This window comes from Gobio gobio (assembly GCF_949357685.1).
Source record: "Gobio gobio genome assembly, chromosome: 7".
Classification (NCBI taxonomy): domain Eukaryota; kingdom Metazoa; phylum Chordata; class Actinopteri; order Cypriniformes; family Gobionidae; genus Gobio; species Gobio gobio.
The window spans coordinates 8,939,209-8,961,887 of NC_137103.1; the positions used below are offsets into that span (position 1 = coordinate 8,939,209).

Consider the following 22,679-nt stretch of genomic DNA (forward strand, 5'->3'; position numbering starts at 1 on the left):
CGTCCAATTCGATTTATACACGCGTCCAATTCGATTTATACACGCATCCAATTCGATTTATACACGCGTCCAATTCGATTTATACACGCATCCAATTCGATTTATACACGCATTCCAAATTGATTTATACATGCGTCCAATTCGATTTATACACGCATCCAATTCGATTTATACACGCGTCCAATTCGATTTATACACGCGTCCAATTCGATTTATACATGCATCCAATTCGATTTATACATGCGTCCCATTCGATTTATACACGAGTCCAATTCGATTTATACACGCGTCCAATTCGATTTATACACGCGTCCCATTCGATTTATACACACGTCCAATTCGATTTATACACGCGTCCAATTCGATTTATACACGCATCCAATTCGATTTATACACGCGTCCAATTCGATTTATACACGCGTCCAATTCGATTTATACACGCGTCCAATTCGATTTATACACGCGTCCAATTCGATTTATACACGCGTCCAATTCGATTTATACACGCGTCCAATTCGATTTATACATGCGTCCCATTCGATTTATACACGAGTCCAATTCGATTTATACACGCGTCCAATTCGATTTATACACGCGTCCCATTCGATTTATACACACGTCCAATTCGATTTATACACGCGTCCAATTCGATTTATACACGCATCCAATTCGATTTATACACGCGTCCAATTCGATTTATACACGCATCCAATTCGATTTATACATGCATCCAATTCGATTTATACACGCGTCCAATTCGATTTATACACGCGTCCAATTCGATTTATACACGCGTCCAATTCGATTTATACACGCGTCCAATTCGATTTATACATGCGTCCCATTCGATTTATACACGCGTCCAATTCGATTTATACATGCATCCAATTCGATTTATACACGCGTCCAATTCGATTTATACATGCGTCCAATTCGATTTATACACGCGTCCAATTCGATTTATACATGCGTCCCATTCGATTTATACACGAGTCCAATTCGATTTATACACGCGTCCAATTCGATTTATACACGCGTCCCATTCGATTTATACACACGTCCAATTCGATTTATACACGCGTCCAATTCGATTTATACACGCATCCAATTCGATTTATACACGCGTCCAATTCGATTTATACACGCGTCCAATTCGATTTATACACGCGTCCAATTCGATTTATACACGCGTCCAATTCGATTTATACACGCGTCCAATTCGATTTATACACGCATCCAATTCGATTTATACACGCGTCCAATTCGATTTATACACGCATCCAATTCGATTTATACACGCGTCCAATTCGATTTATACACGCGTCCAATTCGATTTATACACGCGTCCAATTCGATTTATACACGCATTCCAAATTGATTTATACACGCATCCAATTCGATTTATGCATGCGTCCAATTCGATTTATACACACGTCCAAATTGATTTATACACGCATCCAATTCGATTTATACATGCGTCCAATTCGATTTATACACGCTACACGCATCCAATTCGATTTATACACGCATCCAATTCAATTTATACACGCGTCCAATTCGATTTATACACGCATCCAATTCAATTTATACACGCGTCCAATTCGATTTATACACGCTACACGCATCCAATTCGATTTATACACGCATCCAATTCGATTTATACACGCATCCAATTCAATTTATACATGCGTCCAATTCGATTTATACACATGTCCAATTAGATTTATACACGCGTCCAATTCAATTCGATTTATACACATGTCCAATTAGATTTATACAAGCATCCAATTCGATTTATACACGCGTCCAATTCAATTCGATTTATACACATGTCCAATTAGATTTATACAAGCATCCAATTCGATTTATACACGCGTCCAATTCAATTCGATTTATACACGCATTCAATTCGATTTATACATGCATCCAATTCGATTTATACACGCATTCAATTCGATTTATACATGCATCCAATTCGATTTATACATGCATCCAATTCGATTTATACATGCATCCAATTCGATTTATACACGCATTCAATTCGATTTATACATGCATCCAATTCGATTTATACACGCATTCAATTCGATTTATACATGCATCCAATTCGATTTATACATGCATCCAATTCGATTTATACATGCATCCAATTCGATTTATACACGCATTCAATTCGATTTATACATGCATCCAATTCGATTTATACACGCATCCAATTCGATTTATACATGCATCCAATTCGATTTATACATGCATCCAATTCGATTTATACACGCATTCAATTCGATTTATACATGCATCCAATTCGATTTATACATGCATCCAATTCGATTTATACATGCATCCAATTCGATTTATACACGCATTCAATTCGATTTATACATGCATCCAATTCGATTTATACACGCATTCAATTCGATTTATACATGCATCCAATTCGATTTATACATGCATCCAATTCGATTTATACATGCATCCAATTCGATTTATACATGCATCCAATTCGATTTATACACGCATTCAATTCGATTTATACATGCATCCAATTCGATTTATACATGCATCCAATTCGATTTATACATGCATCCAATTCGATTTATACATGCATCCAATTCGATTTATACATGCATCCAATTCGATTTATACACGCATTCAATTCGATTTATACACGCATCCAATTCGATTTATACATGCATCCAATTCGATTTATACACGCATTCAATTCGATTTATACATGCATCCAATTCGATTTATACATGCATCCAATTCGATTTATACATGCATCCAATTCGATTTATACATGCATCCAATTCGATTTATACATGCATCCAATTCGATTTATACACGCATTCAATTCGATTTATACATGCATCCAATTCGATTTATACACGCATTCAATTCGATTTATACATGCATCCAATTCGATTTATACATGCATCCAATTCGATTTATACATGCATCCAATTCGATTTATACACGCATTCAATTCGATTTATACATGCATCCAATTCGATTTATACACGTGTCCAATTCGATTTATACACGCGTCCAATTCAATTCGATTTATACACGCGTCCAATTCAATTCGATTTATACACATGTCCAATTAGATTTATACAAGCATCCAATTCGATTTATACACGCGTCCAATTCAATTCGATTTATACACGCATCCAATTCGATTTATACACGCATTCAATTCGATTTATACATGCATCCAATTCGATTTATACACGTGTCCAATTCGATATATACACGCGTCCAATTCAATTCGATTTATACACGCGTCCAATTCAGTTCGATTTATACACGCATCCAATTCGATTTATACACACGTCCAATTCAATTCGATTTATACATGCGTCCAATTTGATTTATACAAGCATCCAATTCGATTTATACACACGTCCAATTCAATTCGATTTATACATGCGTCCAATTTGATTTATACACGCATCCAATTCGATTTATACACGCGTCCAATTCGATTTATACACGCATCCAATTCGATTTATATATGCATCCATTTCGATTTATACATGCATCCAATTCGATTTATACACGCATCCAATTCGATTTATACACGCGTCCAATTCGATTTATACACACGTCCAATTCAATTCGATTTATACATGCGTCCAATTCGATTTATACACGCATCCAATTCGATTTATACACGCGTCCAATTCGATTTATACATGCATCCATTTCGATTTATACATGCATCCAATTCGATTTATACACGCGTCCAATTCGATTTATACATGCATCCAATTCGATTTATACACGCATCCAATTCGATTTATACATGCATCCATTTCGATTTATACATGCGTCCAATTCGATTTATACACGCATCCAATTCGATTTATACACGCGTCCAATTCGATTTATACACACGTCCAATTCAATTCGATTTATACATGCGTCCAATTCGATTTATACATGCATCCAATTCGATTTATACACGCGTCCAATTCGATTTATACACGCGTCCAATTCGATTTATACACACATCCAATTCAATTCGATTTATACATGCGTCCAATTCGATTTATACACGCATCCAATTCGATTTATACATGCATCCAATTCGATTTATACACGCATCCAATTCGATTTATACACGCGTCCAATTCGATTTATACATGCATCCAATTCGATTTATACATGCATCCAATTCGATTTATACACGCATCCAATTCGATTTATACACGCGTCCAATTCGATTTATACATGCATCCAATTCGATTTATACACGCGTCCAATCCGATTTATACACGCATCCAATTCGATTTATACACGCATCCAATTCGATTTATACACGCGTCCAATTCGATTTATACACGCATCCAATTCGATTTATACATGCATCCAATTCGATTTATACACGCGTCCAATTCGATTTATACATGCATCCAATTCGATTTATACACGCGTCCAATTCGATTTATACACACGTCCAATTCGATTTATACATGCATCCAATTCGATTTATACACGCATCCAATTCGATTTATACACACGTCCAATTCGATTTATACATGCATCCAATTCGATTTATACATGCATCCAATTCGATTTATACACGCGTCCAATTCGATTTATACATGCATCCAATTCGATTTATACACGCGTCCAATTCGATTTATACATGCATCCAATTCGATTTATACACGCATCCAATTCGATTTATACACGCGTCCAATTCGATTTATACATGCATCCAATTCGATTTATACACGCATCCAATTCGATTTATACACACGTCCAATTCGATTTATACATGCATCCAATTCGATTTATACATGCATCCAATTCGATTTATACACGCGTCCAATTCGATTTATACATGCATCCAATTCGATTTATACACGCATCCAATTCGATTTATACACACGTCCAATTCGATTTATACATGCATCCAATTCGATTTATACACGCATCCAATTCGATTTATACACGCGTCCAATTCGATTTATACATGCATCCAATTCGATTTATACACGCATCCAATTCGATTTATACACGCGTCCAATTCGATTTATACACGCATCCAATTCGATTTATACACACGTCCAATTCGATTTATACATGCATCCAATTCGATTTATACATGCATCCAATTCGATTTATACACGCGTCCAATTCGATTTATACATGCATCCAATTCGATTTATACACGCATCCAATTCGATTTATACACACGTCCAATTCGATTTATACATGCATCCAATTCGATTTATACATGCATCCAATTCGATTTATACACGCGTCCAATTCGATTTATACATGCATCCAATTCGATTTATACACGCATCCAATTCGATTTATACACACGTCCAATTCGATTTATACATGCATCCAATTCGATTTATACATGCATCCAATTCGATTTATACACGCGTCCAATTCGATTTATACACGCATCCAATTCGATTTATACACACGTCCAATTCGATTTATACACGCGTCCAATTCGATTTATACACACGTCCAATTCGATTTATACATGCATCCAATTCGATTTATACACGCATCCAATTCGATTTATACACACGTCCAATTCGATTTATACACGCATCCAATTCGATTTATACATGCATCCAATTCGATTTATACACGCGTCCAATTCGATTTATACATGCATCCAATTCGATTTATACACGCATCCAATTCGATTTATACACACGTCCAATTCGATTTATACATGCATCCAATTCGATTTATACACGCGTCCAATTCGATTTATACATGCATCCAATTCGATTTATACACGCATCCAATTCGATTTATACATGCGTCCAATTCGATTTATACATGCATCCAATTCGATTTATACACGCGTCCAATTCGATTTATACACGCATCCAATTCGATTTATACACACGTCCAATTCGATTTATACATGCATCCAATTCGATTTATACACGCATCCAATTCGATTTATACACGCGTCCAATTCGATTTATACATGCATCCAATTCGATTTATACACGCGTCCAATTCGATTTATACACGCATCCAATTCGATTTATACACACGTCCAATTCGATTTATACATGCATCCAATTCGATTTATACACGCGTCCAATTCGATTTATACACGCATCCAATTCGATTTATACACGCATCCAATTCGATTTATACATGCGTCCAATTGGATTTATTCATGCATCCAATTCGATTTATACACGCATCCAATTCGATTTATTCATGCATCCAATTCGATTTATACACGCATCCAATTCGATTTATACACGCGTCCAATTCGATTTATACATGCGTCCAATTCGATTTATTCATGCATCCAATTCGATTTATACACGCATCCAATTCAATTCAATTCAATTCAATTCAAATTTATTTGTATAGCGCTTTTCACAATACACATTGTTTCAAAGCAGCTTCACAGAAAGTGCATTTCATAAATGTACATTGAAAAATGTTAGAAAAGAGAATGTTAAAGAAAAAATGTTAGGATAAGTTAATCAATCATGTATTATTTTAGGCCATAACAACGCTGGCGTCGAGTCGTCTCATCACAGGTGTCGGGGCATCTGAAGTCTCCATCAGAGGCTGGATACAAACTGGAGCTGACGAACTAGTTACCTCGGGACTAGTGTCCCGAGATAACAACAGAAAAGCAGATGGGAAATAATTAGCATAGCTGCTGTTCAGAATATTAATGCTGTTGGTGCGATTTAACTGTAGTATAAAACTTAATTATAATGTGAATGCTTGGCTAAAGAGATGCGTCTTTAATCTAGTTTTAAACTGGGACAGCGTGTCTGAACCTCGAACAATATCCGGAAGACTATTCCAGAGTTTAGGAGCTAAATGTGAAAAAGCCCTCCCTCCTTTAGTGGACTTGGATATCCTAGGAATGACCAGAAGCCTCGAGTTTAGTGATCTTAAAGAGCGCGATGGATTGTAGGGCGATAAAAGATCAGTTAAATACACTGGAGCTAGCCCATTTAGGGCTTTATAGGTCAGTAGCAATACTTTGTAATTGATACGGAACTTAATAGGTAACCAGTGTAGGGATGATAAAATTGGTGTTATATGATCATATTTTCTTGACCTAGTAAGCACTCTAGCAGCTGCGTTTTGAACTAACTGCAGTTTGTTTATTGAGGATGCAGGACAACCAGCTAATAAAGCATTACAGTAATCTAGTCTCGAGGTCATGAATGCATGAACTAACTTTTCTGCATCAGAAATAGATAGCATGTTACGTAGCTTGGCAATGTTTCTAAGGTGGAAAAATGCCGTTTTTGTAACATATGAAATATGACTTTCGAAAGATAAGTTGCGGTCTAATATAACACCCAGGTCTCTTACTGTAGTGGATAAAGCGACAGGACATCCTTCCAAGTTAAAGTTGTATTGTGAGAGGTTTTGTGGGCAATTTTTTGGACCAATAAGTAACACCTCCGTTTTATCTGAATTTAATAGCAGAAAATTACACGTCATCCAGTGTTTAATATCATCAACACACGCTGTCAGTTTAGATAATTTAGCGTTTTCATCTGGTCGTGATGAAATATATAATTGAGTGTCATCAGCATAACAGTGGAAATTAATTCCATGTTTTCTTATAATATTACCAAGTGGCAGCATATATATTGAGAATAGCAGAGGGCCTAGCACGGATCCTTGCGGCACCCCATAGTCTACTGATGTTATCTTTGATTTTTCCCCATTTAGACAGACAAAATGGTAGCGGTCTGATAAATACGATCTAAACCAGTTTAATGCCTGTCCCTGAACACCAGTGTAATTTTGAAGTCGATCTAATAGTATTTTATGATCTATAGTATCGAACGCAGCACTAAGATCAAGTAGAACTAGTATTGAGATACAGCCTTGGTCAGAAGCTAGAAGTAAATCATTTGTGATTTTAACGAGTGCAGTTTCTGTGCTATGATGCTGCCTGAATCCTGATTGAAATTTTTCATAGATATCATTTTCTTGCAAGAAAGAGCACAATTGAGCGGACACAACTTTTTCTAGTATTTTAGACATGAATGGAAGATTTGATATTGGTCTGTAATTTGCTAGGTTATTATGATCTAATTGTGGCTTCTTAATGAGAGGCTTTATGACTGCCAACTTGAATATTCTTGGAACATGACCTAAAGATAAAGACGAGTTAATAATATTGAGAAGAGGCTCTTCCACTACAGGTAACAACTCTTTCAGTAGTTTAGTGGGTATTGGATCTAATAAACATGTTGTTGGTTTAGATGCAATGATAAGTTTATTTAGCTCTTCCTGTCCTATGGTTGTAAAGCGGTGTAGTAGTTCTTGAGGGGCGATAATTGCGGTTGAATCATAAGACATCATTAATGATTGTACATTTACAATTTTGTTTCTGATGCTTTCTATTTTGTCAGCGAAGAAGTTCATAAAATCATTACTACTAAACTGTAACGGAATATTTTGTTCAGGCGATGCTTGTTTATTTGTTAGTCTAGCCACAGTGTTAAATAAAAACCTTGGGTTATTTTGGTTATTTTCTATTAGTTTGCGGAGATGCTCAGCCCTGGCTGCTTTTAGGGCCTTTTTATAACGTGACATACTTTCTTTCCATGCGATTCTAAAGACCTCTAAATTAGTATGTTTCCATTTACGCTCTAAGTTACGAGTTTCTCTCTTGATAACATGTGTAGCACTGTTGTACCATGGTGCTTTAGTTTTCTCTCTAACCTTTTTTAATCTAATTGGTGCTACAATTTCTAATGTACTAGAGAAAATGGTGCTCATACTGCTAGTCATTTCCTCTAGTTCATCTGTTTGTTTGGGTTCACTTAGCAGCTGAGCCAGATCAGGTAAGGTATTTGAGAATCTATCTATAGTGGTTGGAAGGATTGTTCTGCCTGGTCGATAACGTGGCGCAACATGACAGATTTCAGCAGTACGCAGTATGCAAGTTACCATGTAATGGTCAGTGACATCATCACTTTGCGGTATAATATCTATGTCGGTTGGGTTGGTTCCATGTGATATAATTAAATCTAGTGTGTGATTAAGACGATGAGTGGGACCAGTGACGTTTTGCTTGACCCCAAAGGAATTTAATAGATCTGTAAACGCAGCCCCTAACGCGTCATTTGTGTTATCTACGTGTATGTTAAAATCTCCAACAATTAATGCTTTATCGACGTTGACCAATAGATCTGAGAGAAAGTCTGCAAACTCTTTTAGGAAAGCAGCATAGGGCCCTGGAGGTCTATATACAGTAGCTAAGGCTAGAGATAATACAGATTTCTTTCTTACATCTAATAGCGTGACATTTAGCACTAGTACTTCAAATGAATTAAACCTGTGACCTGTTTTCTGGGTAACATTAAGAATATCTCTATAGATTGTTGCAACACCGCCGCCACGACCAATCAGACGGGGCTCATGCTTATAACAGTATCCTGGCGGAGTAGACTCATTTAGACCGAAATAATCATTTGGCTTAAGCCAGGTTTCAGTAAGGCAAAGTACATCGAAACTATTATCTGTGACCATTTCATTTACAATAACCGCCTTAGGTGTGAGCGATCTAATGTTTAGAAGACCTAGTTTTAGAAATTGTTTTTGTTCACTAATATTGAGATTTTCTGGTTTAATCACAATTAGATTTTTCCTAGATCCTACAGTAGATTTAATGTTTGACCTCACTAAACGAGGAATAGACACAGTTTCTATATAATGTTCTACATTGGTACTTATGTCAATTAAGTTAGTACAAAATTGGTTTTGTTCACTAATATTGAGATTTTCTGGTTTAATCACAATTAGATTTTTCCTAGATCTTACAGTAGATTTAATGTTTGACCTCACTAAACGAGGAATAGACACAGTTTCTATATAATGTTCTACACAGTTATGTTCAGACACAGTTTCTATATAATGTTCTACATTGGTACTTATGTCAATTAAGTTAGGACAGCAAATACTGTTATTTGGACTTTGACTTACTAGTCATATGATGGTGTGCAGCGCTCTGGAGATGTTGTCCGACAGAAGAGCCGCTCTAATTCGATTTATACATTTTTTTTTTTACTGGAGTAGATGCATTTACATTTAGTACAAATATACGGCGTTGTTTGCTAAACGTCTGGTTAGGAAAGACAAAATTACGGAAATCACCACATCATCGCGAGCAGCAGTACTGTAGGGGTAAGATGCATGGCATCAAGTTTTGACGCAAATTGACTCGCAGTTCGAATCCGCCTTTTTGCTGGACTCACTCTTCTCCCTTTTCCCATTACATATCAGATCGGAAAGGCATTTATTTTCAATAAAAATGAAGAAAATATGAGAAAAGTGGAAATAAAGAACATGTGTTTAATAATAAGTGTTTATCGGTTAGGGGTAGGTAAACAGACATGTGCTGAATTAGAGACGATAAAAGTGAGTGGGTCAAATATCATTGGTCGTAAAAAGTTTTTCAATAATTTACTTTGCAAGTCCAAATTTGTGACTGCATTTCCTTTGTAGGTATTTTTGATGTTATGATATAGGTCTTAAATTTCATTCATAATGGTTTTAAAAGTCTTTAAAATGAAGTGAAAACATTTTACAATTCACTGCAGGGAATTCCACCAGAAACCACACAAGGACAAAAACAGTGTAGCAAATACTTTTGTATGTGTTTTAAATACAGACTCCATAGTACGGTTATTGTTTATTTGAGATATTTTACTTTTGATTACATACGTGTATGATGTTGTTACTAATGCACTGCGTAGCTCCCTTTTACCAAACCAAAATAAAGGTTAAAGAGATAGTTTATAGTTTATCTAAAAATGAACAATTCTGTCATTATCTACTCATATTCATAACAGGTTGGAACAACTTGAGGATGAGTAAATGATGACAGAATTTTCATTTTTGGGTGAACTGTCCCTTTAAATCTGAATCCGGATGGTTACAACCAACACAAACGAATGAGAGGCGGAGTCGGAGATTCTCATTGAAAGAGAAGATGGCAACTTCTGCGCAAAACGGGTAACATTTGCCATACATTTATACAAATACCGTTAAAGATTAGCGGACAGGCGTCAGTTTATAATGTGATGAGATGTCCAAGCAGTCTATTCCATTGACTTTCAATCAGGAAGGGCACATTCTAGCCTCCTCCGCAACGTTACGCATTTGAGCTTAGCTTGTCGGCTTCTCCTGGGGGAGGGGCTCTGGCGAGTACTGTTTGGGGGGCGGGGCTTAGTCAGTATAGAAGAATTCTATTGGCCAGTGCTTCTGCCAATCAAAGTAGAAGCGGCATACGGGTAGCAATAATGGCTGATTCTCAGTAAGGAGCCCTTACATTTAACACAAGCTTTTCTTCTTTCTTCTACATATATGTATAACGATTGTTGTATCCCAACACGTACGTGTCTGTTTAATGTAATATCTGCAGCGGTTGGGAGCCAGACTGGTTTTAATGGGCAGGATGTGTTGTTGTTTACATTGTATATGTTTTTGGGCTGTTTGTGTCCTTTCGTTTGGTTCGCTCTTTATTATGTCGAGGTAGTAACACCATTTTGTTCTAGTCCCAGTGTCGCCATGGCTCATCCACGCGTCTGCTGTCCGGATAAAACACCAATCCAGATCCTGCACGAGTATGGCATCAAAATCGGGAGCGCGCCCGAGTACGAGCTCTTACACACTCACGCTGACGGAGACGCGCACCAGCCTTCTTTCGTGTTCACCGTCACCATTGGAGACGTCTCATGCAAAGGTCACGCATCTTTTATTTACTTGATTATTATAAATGGTATGAGTATAATATAGTGTACTTTAATAGATAATCTTTTTGTTCTTAAAGGGCAAGGATCCACTAAAAAGGCGGCTAAACATGAAGCTGCAGAAGCCGCCTTAAAATTATTGAAACGAGACCCCCATCCAAAGTAAAACACACACTGTAGAGAGCGATACAAACTATTATATATCACTCACTTCAGTTCACACTGATCCAAATGTTCTGAATCTTTCACAGTGGTCAGAGAGACAATGGCCTTTCTCCTGAAGCCGGGGATGGGACCAATCCTGTGGGAGTACTGCAGGTATCAAGCTCTTCATCTGAAGCACAACAATTATAGTTATCATGGGAAACAGTATTGCTACGTCCGAATTCAAATACCTCCTAGTGTGAGGAAAACAGTATGCCATTGCCAACATAGTATGTCCGAATTTCATTCATACTATATAGAACGTACTTTTTTAACGATCGCAAAGTAAGTTCAAATTCAGACAGTATGCAATTTCGGACGTGTTTGTCAGTATTTAAAGTTAGATTGAAAAGGAATTTGCGATCATCCTTTCTGAGTGAAACGGCTTCTCAAACAAGAACAAATGTAGGGCGGGCTTGATTTTGTCTGTGGGGAATTGATTGGATGGTTGTGGTTTGCTATAGAGACCGAGCGACACGCGTCATAATCTGAAGGCCACGCCCACCGGGGGGGAAAACAATCCAACGCTCTCCATTGACTTTGCACTGCGTGAAGCGGCATCCTTGTCATTTCGGACTTCTAGCTAAAAAACAGAACAACGTCTAAAAGCTGATATGTGACAAAGTGTACAGCAAACAAGCTAAACAAAACCCACAACCAAAAGCCCAGAAGTTTTTATAAGCTATTGACCCAAAAAACGAGCGTTTAAGGACAAAAAAGTGGATACAGGCCATTGAGACAGAGCGCGACACGTTATATTACACTGATAACTACGGCGACTAGAGGGGAACATAATCAGCGACAGGAAATATAATATATAAAACTGACTTTTGGATATTTGACTTAACAGGGACAAAATATTTACTGCACACATAGGTAGGGTTGGGAATCGTGAGAAATTTTTCGGTTCCGGTTCCGGTTCTGGTTCCGCCTAACGATTCCGGTTCCATTAAAATTATTAAACAAATAGTGGTAAAGGAAAAAGGCACAATACGCAACTCAAACAATCCATTTTGTGTTTATTACTTGCTCTAAAATTTATTTACAGGTTGGCAATGTCAAAAAAGTCCTGAACTGTACATATATTACAGAATTAATTAAGCCATTCTTGCAACACATTTTTTTTCAAATGAACACCTCTGAAATTGTCTTATTACATTTTATCTCTCTGTCTCTGAATAAAACCAAGTTATAAATTATATTTATTAGTTATATTTATTAATTAGTTATATATTAATTTAATAGTAATTCAGTTATTCAGTGAACTTGTAAATAATAAATTGCAATTCAGCATTACAAAGGTAATTGTGCCTAAACGCTTACCTAAACCATGGTGACTCAACGGTTGACATACATATATATATATATATATAGGCCTTACACTATAAATCTGGTATAAGCCCTGAGGCACTCTGTGCTGTAGCAAATGTTTTGTCAAATTGCTAGTGCAGCCTCCTTTGCATGTTATTAACTTTTCACGTGTTACATTTTGCTTCATTATCATTCATTCTTTGGAAATGAATCCATACTTGTGACTTTCTCTTCGCTATGCTGGTGGTCAACGAGAAAATATCAGACGCAAAACCGTAAATAGCGCGAGGGCTTTCAGTGCTGAACTGCGTTGCCCTCCTGGAAGCGGCAGGCAACGTAATTAATATTCATGATGAGGTGAGCCAGGGTTGCCAGGTTTTCACAACAAAACCCGCACAATCGTTTCAACCCGCGGACATGAAACACAGCCCGCGGCAACAGTGGAAAACGGGAAAATCACGGAGTTGGCAACACTGGCTGTCACTCGCTATGAAAGGATACGCTTCCAGCGCTTCGCACACACATTGCACCAGAACCGTTTTCGGAACCGAAACTTAGGAATTTCGCGCGGTTCTGGTATTTTTCAAAAATCAGTTTCGGTTCTGCATAAGAACCGGTTCTCGGTTCCCAACCCTACACATAGGCATACTGAGTGTCAGGATCCCCAAATGTACCCATTCTTCTGCTGAAGCGTCACGTTTTACTGCCTTTATCCACTTTTGTCTCCTTAAACTCTCGGTTTTTTTGGGTTGACAGCTTATAAAAACTTATTTCTGTGTTTATTAGCTTGTTTGCTGTACACTTTGTCACATATCAGCTTTTAGACATTGTTCTGTGTTTTTTGTTATAAGTCCAAAAGGACAAGGATGCAGCCTCACGCAATGCAAAGTCAAAGGAGAGCGTTGGATTGCCCCCCCCCCCCGGTGTGGGCGTGGCCTAAATACGCTCTGTCTCTATTGGTAGATCTCATGTGATTGACAGGTTGCTCCGCCTTTGTCAAGGGGGATGTTATTTTAATTAAAGTCACCATGAAATCAAATTTTTGAATAAGCAGGGCTCTAGACTAACATTTGAGATCCACCAATAGCAAACCACAACCATCCAATCAATTCCCCACAGACAAAATCAAGCCCCGCCCCTACATTTGTTCTTGTTTGAGAAGACGTTTCACTCGGATCTACGGGACAATAGAGAAGCAAAGTGTAGTGCAACTTCCATTTCATTCCCACTTTAAAGATTATGAGGGAACATGTATTTAAAAAAAATGTGGACAGATAAATCATTTATAATAAATACTGCAATATTCTGTAAATAAAATGGTCAATTTAGATTTCATGGTGACTTTAAACCGTGTCATGTGGTGTGTCAGGAGCTGGCCATGCAGAGGGTGTGGTGTCTGCCGGAGTATGTGGTGTGTTTGGAGGCGGGGCCGGACCACATGAAGGAGTTCACCGTCACCTGCCGGCTGGAGGGACTGGAGGAGACAGGTGCGTTTCACTCACTGATGTCCGGCTGAGCTCCGTGCGGAAGGTCTGATGCTCTGTGATGTGGTTTTGCTCATCAGGGACGGGCAGCTCCAAAAAGCAGGCCAGACGCGCAGCGGCCGAACGCATGCTGGGGAAACTGCAGAGCTTGTCCGGATCTCCAGAGATCACATGGGTTAGTGACATTCATCTATTCACAGATGTGTTGGGATTCTTTCACTAAACATATTTGTGATTAGCTTAAAGGGATTGTTCACCCAAAAATTAAAACTAGCCCATGATTTACTCACCCTCAAGTCATCCTAGGTGTATATAACATTCTTCTTTCAGACGAATACAATCTGAGTTATATTACAAAAGTCCAGGCTAATCCAAGCTTTATAATAGTTGCTCTGTTTTTGAAGTCCATAAAAAGTGCATCTGTCCGTCATATAACTGCTCCACGCGGCTCTGGGGTGTTAATAAAGGCCTTCTGAAGCAAATTGACGCGTTTGTGTAAGAAAAATATCCATATTTAAAACTTTATCAAGTAAACTTTCGACCGACCTCCTTCTGTGGAAAAGTGTTGAATGTTGAAAGTGAAACTCAAGAAGTGTTCGTGACGTCATGACCTGATCGCGTTAGTCTTTCCATCGGCAGGGGAACTTTCAACACTTTTTCCATAAATTGAACAGGGAAGGCGATCGGTCGAAAGTTTACTTGATAAAGTTTTAAATATGGATATTTTTCTTACACAAACGCACCGATTCGCTTCAGAAGGCCTTTATTAACACCCCAGAGCCGCGTGGAGCAGTTATATGACGGACAGATGCACTTTTTATGGACTTCAAAAACAGAGCAACTATAAATCAAATTCTAATGCTTGGATTAGCCTGGACTTTTGTAATATAACTCAGATTGTGTTCGTCTGAAAGAAGAATGTCATACACACCTAGGATGACTTGAGGGTGAGTAAATTATGGGCTAATTTTTATTTTTGGGTGAACTATCCCTTTAAAAGATTCACTAATTGCATGGATTTCAGTAAGTCATGAACATGATTTCACCAAGTGCGTCTTTGCTAAATCAACCAGTCCGGTTTGAGGAACAAGTTTACAGTTTATGCTCACTACACCCAGGCTACATCAGTGTTATTCACCCATCGTTTCCCTCTGAGCGATAACTTATGGGCAGTATCAGGGCTTGACATTAACATTTTTGCTCACCGGCCTCTTTGGCTAGTGTTTTCCAAAGTCACTAACCACAGCATTTCACTGGTCACGATGTTGTTGTCTATATGTAAATGACCACTGTTCACACCCAAATCAAGTCTACATGAAATATATAACATGACAGATCATCAAATAGGCCTATTTAGCTCTGATAAGGTTGTGTGTAGAGCTCTAATCTAGACAAAGAAACACTAACAGATAGATTTTTTTGGTGTAAATATAATTAATTCTCAAGCAGTATTTTCATCCAGTGTTCAATCAGCTATGACATATTTAAATCTAGCATATTGTGTGAATGAGCCCATACAGTAGCTAGCTAGTGAAATACACATCCATATTTTCATGTGACAGTTTATTTTATTAAAGGGATAGTTCACCCAAAAATGAAAATCCTGTCATTAATGTCGTTCCACACCCGTAAGGTCTTCGTTCATCTCGGGACTGTTTACACTACGTGACTGACACAGCTGTGAAGAGGTTGTTGAATAAAGGCGTTATTTGTGTTTGTATTTTGTGCACAAAAGGTATTCTTGTGGCTTCATAACATTAAGGTTGAACCACTGGAGTCACATGACCTTTTAAATTATGTTTTTACTGCCTTTCTGGGACTTGAGTGATAATTAAATATCTGTCTATGGAGGGATCAGAGCTCTCGGATTTCATCAGAAATATCTTTATATGTGTCTCGAACATGAAGGTCTTACGGGTTTGGAACGACATATAGAATAAAAACACTGTATGATGAATGAATCTCCTGCGAACATCGCACGCACATCTCTGCTGTGTTGTTTATGATGAGAGCGCAGATTTCAGTGAGTGAACAAAACTCTGACTAATCTTGAACGCCTCTCATTATTAGACATTAGGGGTGTAGCGGTACACAAAACTGACGGTTCGGTACAGCAGTTTTACAAAATTTATTTTTATTTATTTTTATTCAATAGTGGTTTACTGAAAAAAATAGTGTCTGTCCTTAAATTAATTAAATTATAACTAAAAGTTTCTTAAAGATAATGCTGTAAACTTTATAGGGAGCCCTTACTTACACATTGCTATTAAAGATTAACAACAGAGCCCACATTATTAGCCTAAATTCAGTTGCTATTTATTTTTAGCTCAAGCTTCACATAAGGCAGTTTTTGCATTAACTTCTAAATCTAATAATAATTTTTTTTTCTCCAATTCGTTGTTGAAATATAATCATTCATACACAGTGGCTGTCATTTTCATGACAGATTTATTTAAACATACATTAAATAAACAAGACATCACTAACAGGTTAAGTAGAATATAATGAATATACCGGCTAATATAGGTCATATATTTAGTGAAAGAGTTAATCTCTCTAGTGAGTTAACAGCTGTGGACTCTGAATGACTGCCTGAGGTAAATGTGATGCTACATTACATTGTTTACAAGCTGTTTTATTGTCTTTCCACCATTGAAACACCGATTGAGCAATTACACCACATATGATACATTTCATACAAGTTCAATGTATCCTCAAACATAAAATAACATCTCTTAAGGTGTGTTGTTCTTTTGGAAGAGATTATCGCGTTTACGCGCGCTGCCGCTTGAAGATGAACTGACGCGTCTATACATTCACGTCACATTAAAGAGCGTCAAAACTGCATTTATCGTTTGAATTTCGTGATAAAATGGACTGAATACTTAATATGTTCGTGTGGGAACTCGGATTGAAGTTAGTTCCGTGCTTACAACAAGTCGACTGTTAACTGTTAAAGTTACAGTGCACCGAACCGAAAGCCCTGTACCGAAACGGTTCAATACGAATACGTGTACCGTTACACCCCTACTAGACATTATATTCATAAGCTCAACAGAATCACAAGTGATTGGTTATAATGCACAATGCGATTATAACAGATGCCTTATGAGAAGACCACAATACAATTTAACCTGCCAAAGTGGCTTGTGGGAGTGACTGTGTGACACGCCACAGCTGAAATCCACCGCAAATGGCGGCTGTTAATGTCAAGCCCTGGTTAGGACACAATTTTTTAGACAAGAATGTTGTTCCAGGATCAAAAAAATATATATTGTTGACCTAGGAACATGTCTTATTTGCCAATATCACCAATTAATCACAATGAATGAAGAACACAGTGCCACGCTTCACTCTGAAACATGCAGCGTGTCTTTATCTTAATTTAACATTTTTATGATGTAATTAATTAGCTTTTCATCAACTCAAGAACCCCTGCAGTTTCCTCTGAAATCGTTCGGTCTTCATGATGAATTTGCATAGTTTAGAATTGAAGATCTGGCTCTGGGACAAGGATAAAACGATAAGATCTACACATTTAAGTAGCAAAAGTAAATGACAAAAAGACTGTGACCTTCATGTAACAAAGATAAACCAGCCCCTGGAACATCAAAGTGCCTGAAGTTGAAGAAAACCCTTTTAAATAGAATTTGACTTGCATTTGCAAGCCGTTGCATCAATATTTCAGCATGAGGAATTATTTTGCCATTGAATCATCACCATCAAGTCACGAGGTGCACACTCTCGTCAATATGCTCGCGATTGTACTTAAGATGATTAGGGATTTAAATCAGATCAGATGTCCAGTCATGAACCGCTGTCCCCTGCGTCCCCAGAGTCCACCTGCTCGCGTGTATGTGGAAAGCTTCCGGCAGTCGATGGGGGAGAAGATTTCCCTCCTGAAGAGGACGCCTCTCAGCATCCCAAACACAGACTACATTCAGATGCTGCTGGAGGTCTCTCTGGAGCTGGGCTTCCAGGTCGCCTACATAGACATCGGTACGTTCATGTTCCTCACTTTGTTCCTGTGTTGTTTTGTGTCATCAGTGCTGGGAATGTTAGATATGTGTGTGTGTGTTTTGCAGACGAGCTGACAGTGAATGGGCAGTACCAGTGTTTGGTGGAGCTGTCCACCAGGCCGGTGACGGTGTGCCACGGCTCTGGGATGACCAGCAGTAACGCCCACAACGCCGCGGCACACAACGCCCTGCAGTACATCAAGATGGTCGCTAATAAACACTAACAACATGTCTGGAACCAGCGTGCACATTATGTTGGTGATGCAGAACTCCAAGAGCAGACCTGCACGTTCTGACCCCTGAAGCGGCTGCGGAGCGACTGACCCGGGTCTGTTTCACACGAGCACTGCAGCCAACCCACACATTCTGCTGTAAGAGACACGGCTCTATGCAGAAAATAAATCAATTTCTGGGTCACAACCCTGAGTTTATTCTTGGATGAAGCAAATTGTTTCATTTACATCCAAATAGTAATTTATTTACGCTGAACCTCAAACTGTATTCAGTCAGATGAACTGAAAGACAGTGTTTGCCTCTTCATGAAACCTGACCAATGTCTTTTTTTGCTTCATAAAGCCATTGTAAACACCATATTAATAGGTTTACAGTGTGTTTTCAATGTGTTATTTGTGTTAAAGGGTTGGTTCACCCAAAAATGAAAATTGTCTTTTACTCACCCTCATGTCATTCCAAACCTGCAAGACTTTCGTTTATCTTCGGAAAAACAAACGAAGATGCTTTAATGTGATTGAGAGATTTCTGACCCTCCAATGATAGCTACGCAAATTCCACTTTGATGCTTTGAAAAGTTTGTAAATCTTAACAAATAATCCATCGGTTTAGTCATAAGTTTCAGAATCGATTGCTTTATATGATGAACAGATTAAATTTAGGGTTTTATATAAATAAACATTAATAAGCGAACAGAAACCGAAGCGTAATCGAACCTGTTTGACACGCGAGAACAAACGTCTTGTGAGAATGAACCTCATTGGTTCTTGAGGAAGCTCAAACGTGTGGCGTTACACCAGAATTAACCTCATTGGCTCTTGCGGAAGCTCAAACGTGTGGCGTAACGCCAGAATGAACCTCATTGGTTCTTGAGGAAGCTCAAACGTGTGGCGTAACACCAGAATGAACCTCATTGGTTCTTGCGGAAGCTCAAACGTGTGGCGTAACGCCAGAACGAACCTCATTGGTTCTTGAGGAAGCTCAAACGTGTGGCGTAATGCCAGAATGAACCTCATTGGTTCTTGAGGAAGCTCAAACGTGTGGCGTAACGCCAGAATGAACCTCATTGGTTCTTGAGGAAGCTCAAACGTGTGGCGTAACACGAGAATGAACCTCATTGGTTCTTGAGGAAGCTCAAACGTGTGGTGTAACGCCAGAATGAACCTCATTGGCTCTTGCGGAAGCTCAAACGTGTGGCGTAACGCCAGAACGAACCTCATTGGTTCTTGAGGAAGCTCAAACGTGTGGCGTAACACGAGAATGAACTTCATTGGCTCTTGAGGAAGCTCAAACGTGTGGCGTAACGCCAGAATGAACCTCATTGGCTCTTGCGGAAGCTCAAACGTGTGGCGTAACGCCAGAACGAACCTCATTGGTTCTTGAGGAAGCTCAAACGTGTGGCGTAACGCCAGAATGAACCTCATTGGTTCTTGAGGAAGCTCAAACGTGTGGCGTAACGCCAGAATGAACCTCATTGGTTCTTGAGGAAGCTCGAACGTGTGGCGTAACGCCAGAATGAACCTCATTGGCTCTTGAGGAAGCTCGAACGTGTGGCGTAACACGAGAATGAACCTCATTGGTTCTTGAGGAAGCTCGAACGTGTGGCGTAACACGAGAATGAACCTCATTGGTTCTTGAGGAAGCTCAAACGTGCTGCGTAACACCAGAATGAACCTCATTGGTTCTTGAGGAAGCTCAAACGTGCTGCGTAACGCCAGAATGAACCTCATTGGCTCTTGCGGAAGCTCAAACGTGCTGCATAACACGAGAATGAACCTCATTGGCTCTTGAGGAAGCTCAAACGTGTGGCGTAACATGAGAATGAACCTCATTGGTTCTTGCGGAAGCTCAAACGTGCTGCGTAACACGAGAATGAACCTCATTGGCTCTTGAGGAAGCTCAAACGTGTGGCGTAACATGAGAATGAACCTCATTGGCTCTTGCGGAAGCTCAAACGTGTGGCGTAACGCCAGAACGAACCTCATTGGCTCTTGAGGAAGCTCAAACGTGTGACGTAATGCCAGAATGAACCTCATTGGTTCTTGAGGAAGCTCAAACGTGTGGCGTAACGCCAGAACGAACCTCATTGGTTCTTGAGGAAGCTCAAACGTGTGGCGTAACGCCAGAATGAACCTCATTGGTTCTTGAGGAAGCTCAAACGTGTGGCGTAACGCCAGAATGAACCTCATTGGTTCTTGAGGAAGCTCAAACGTGTGGCGTAACGCCAGAATGAACCTCATTGGTTCTTGCGGAAGCTCGAACGTGTGGCGTAACGCCAGAATGAACCTCATTGGTTCTTGCGGAAGCTCGAACGTGTGGCGTAACGCCAGAATGAACCTCATTGGTTCTTGAGGAAGCTCGAACGTGTGGCGTAACGCCAGAACGAACCTCATTGGTTCTTGAGGAAGCTCAAACGTGTGGCGTAACGCCAGAATGAACCTCATTGGTTCTTGAGGAAGCTCAAACGTGTGGCGTAACGCCAGAACGAACCTCATTGGTTCTTGAGGAAGCTCAAACGTGTGGCGTAACGCCAGAATGAACCTCATTGGTTCTTGAGGAAGCTCAAACGTGTGGCGTAACGCCAGAATGAACCTCATTGGTTCTTGAGGAAGCTCAAACGTGTGGCGTAACGCCAGAATGAACCTCATTGGTTCTTGAGGAAGCTCAAACGTGTGGCGTAACGCCAGAATGAACCTCATTGGTTCTTGAGGAAGCTCAAACGTGTGGCGTAACGCCAGAACGAACCTCATTGGTTCTTGAGGAAGCTCAAACGTGTGGCGTAACGCCAGAACGAACCTCATTGGTTCTTGAGGAAGCTCAAACGTGTGGCGTAACGCCAGAATGAACCTCATTGGTTCTTGAGGAAGCTCAAACGTGTGGCGTAACGCCAGAATGAACCTCATTGGTTCTTGAGGAAGCTCAAACGTGTGGCGTAACGCCAGAATGAACCTCATTGGTTCTTGAGGAAGCTCAAACGTGTGGCGTAACGCCAGAATGAACCTCATTGGTTCTTGAGGAAGCTCGAACGTGTGGCGTAACGCCAGAATGAACCTCATTGGTTCTTGCGGAAGCTCAAACGTGTGGCGTAACACGAGAATGAACCTCATTGGTTCTTGCGGAAGCTCAAACGTGCTGCGTAACACGAGAATGAACCTCATTGGCTCTTGAGGAAGCTCAAACGTGCTGCGTAACACCAGAATGAACCTCATTGGTTCTTGAGGAAGCTCAAACGTGCTGCGTAACGCCAGAATGAACCTCATTGGCTCTTGCTGAAGCTCAAACGTGTGGCGTAACGCCAGAATGAACCTCATTGGTTCTTGAGGAAGCTCAAATGTGCTGCGTAATGCCAGAATGAACCTCATTGGCTCTTGCTGAAGCTCAAACGTGCTGCGTAACGCCAGAATGAACCTCATTGGCTCTTGAGGAAGCTCAAACGTGCTGCGTTACACGAGAATGAACCTCATTGGCTCTTGAGGAAGCTCAAACGTGCGGCGTAACACCAGAATGAACCTCATTGGCTCTTGAGGAAGTTCAAACGTGCTGCGTTACACCAGAATGAACCTCATTGGCTCTTGAGGAAGTTCAAACGTGCTGCGTTACACCAGAATGAACCTCATTGGTTCTTGAGGAAGCTCAAACGTGTGGCGTAACGCCAGAATGAACCTCATTGGTTCTTGAGGAAGCTC

The 22,679-nt window shown here is 39.4% G+C and overlaps 1 protein-coding gene across 3 annotated transcripts; it reads left to right on the plus strand.

Annotated features, from left to right (window-relative positions):
- The first annotated feature begins 10,941 nt into the window (after nt 1–10,941).
- prkra (protein kinase, interferon-inducible double stranded RNA dependent activator) lies at nt 10,942–22,410 on the plus strand. 3 transcript variants are annotated; one of them, XM_079821896.1, is made up of 8 exons: nt 10,942–11,007; nt 11,550–11,737; nt 11,825–11,906; nt 11,996–12,062; nt 14,629–14,746; nt 14,824–14,918; nt 18,580–18,742; nt 18,829–22,410. In XM_079821896.1, the coding sequence occupies exons 1-8, from the start codon at nt 10,985–10,987 to the stop codon at nt 18,984–18,986; spliced, it is 894 nt and encodes a 297-aa protein (XP_079678022.1). In that variant the 5' UTR covers nt 10,942–10,984; the 3' UTR covers nt 18,987–22,410. The 3 variants fall into 3 exon arrangements, with proteins under 3 accessions (XP_079678022.1, XP_079678023.1, XP_079678024.1); XM_079821897.1 differs by having other exon boundaries at nt 10,962–11,308; XM_079821898.1 differs by lacking the exon at nt 10,942–11,007 and adding an exon at nt 11,331–11,386.
- The last annotated feature ends 269 nt before the right edge of the window (nt 22,411–22,679 follow it).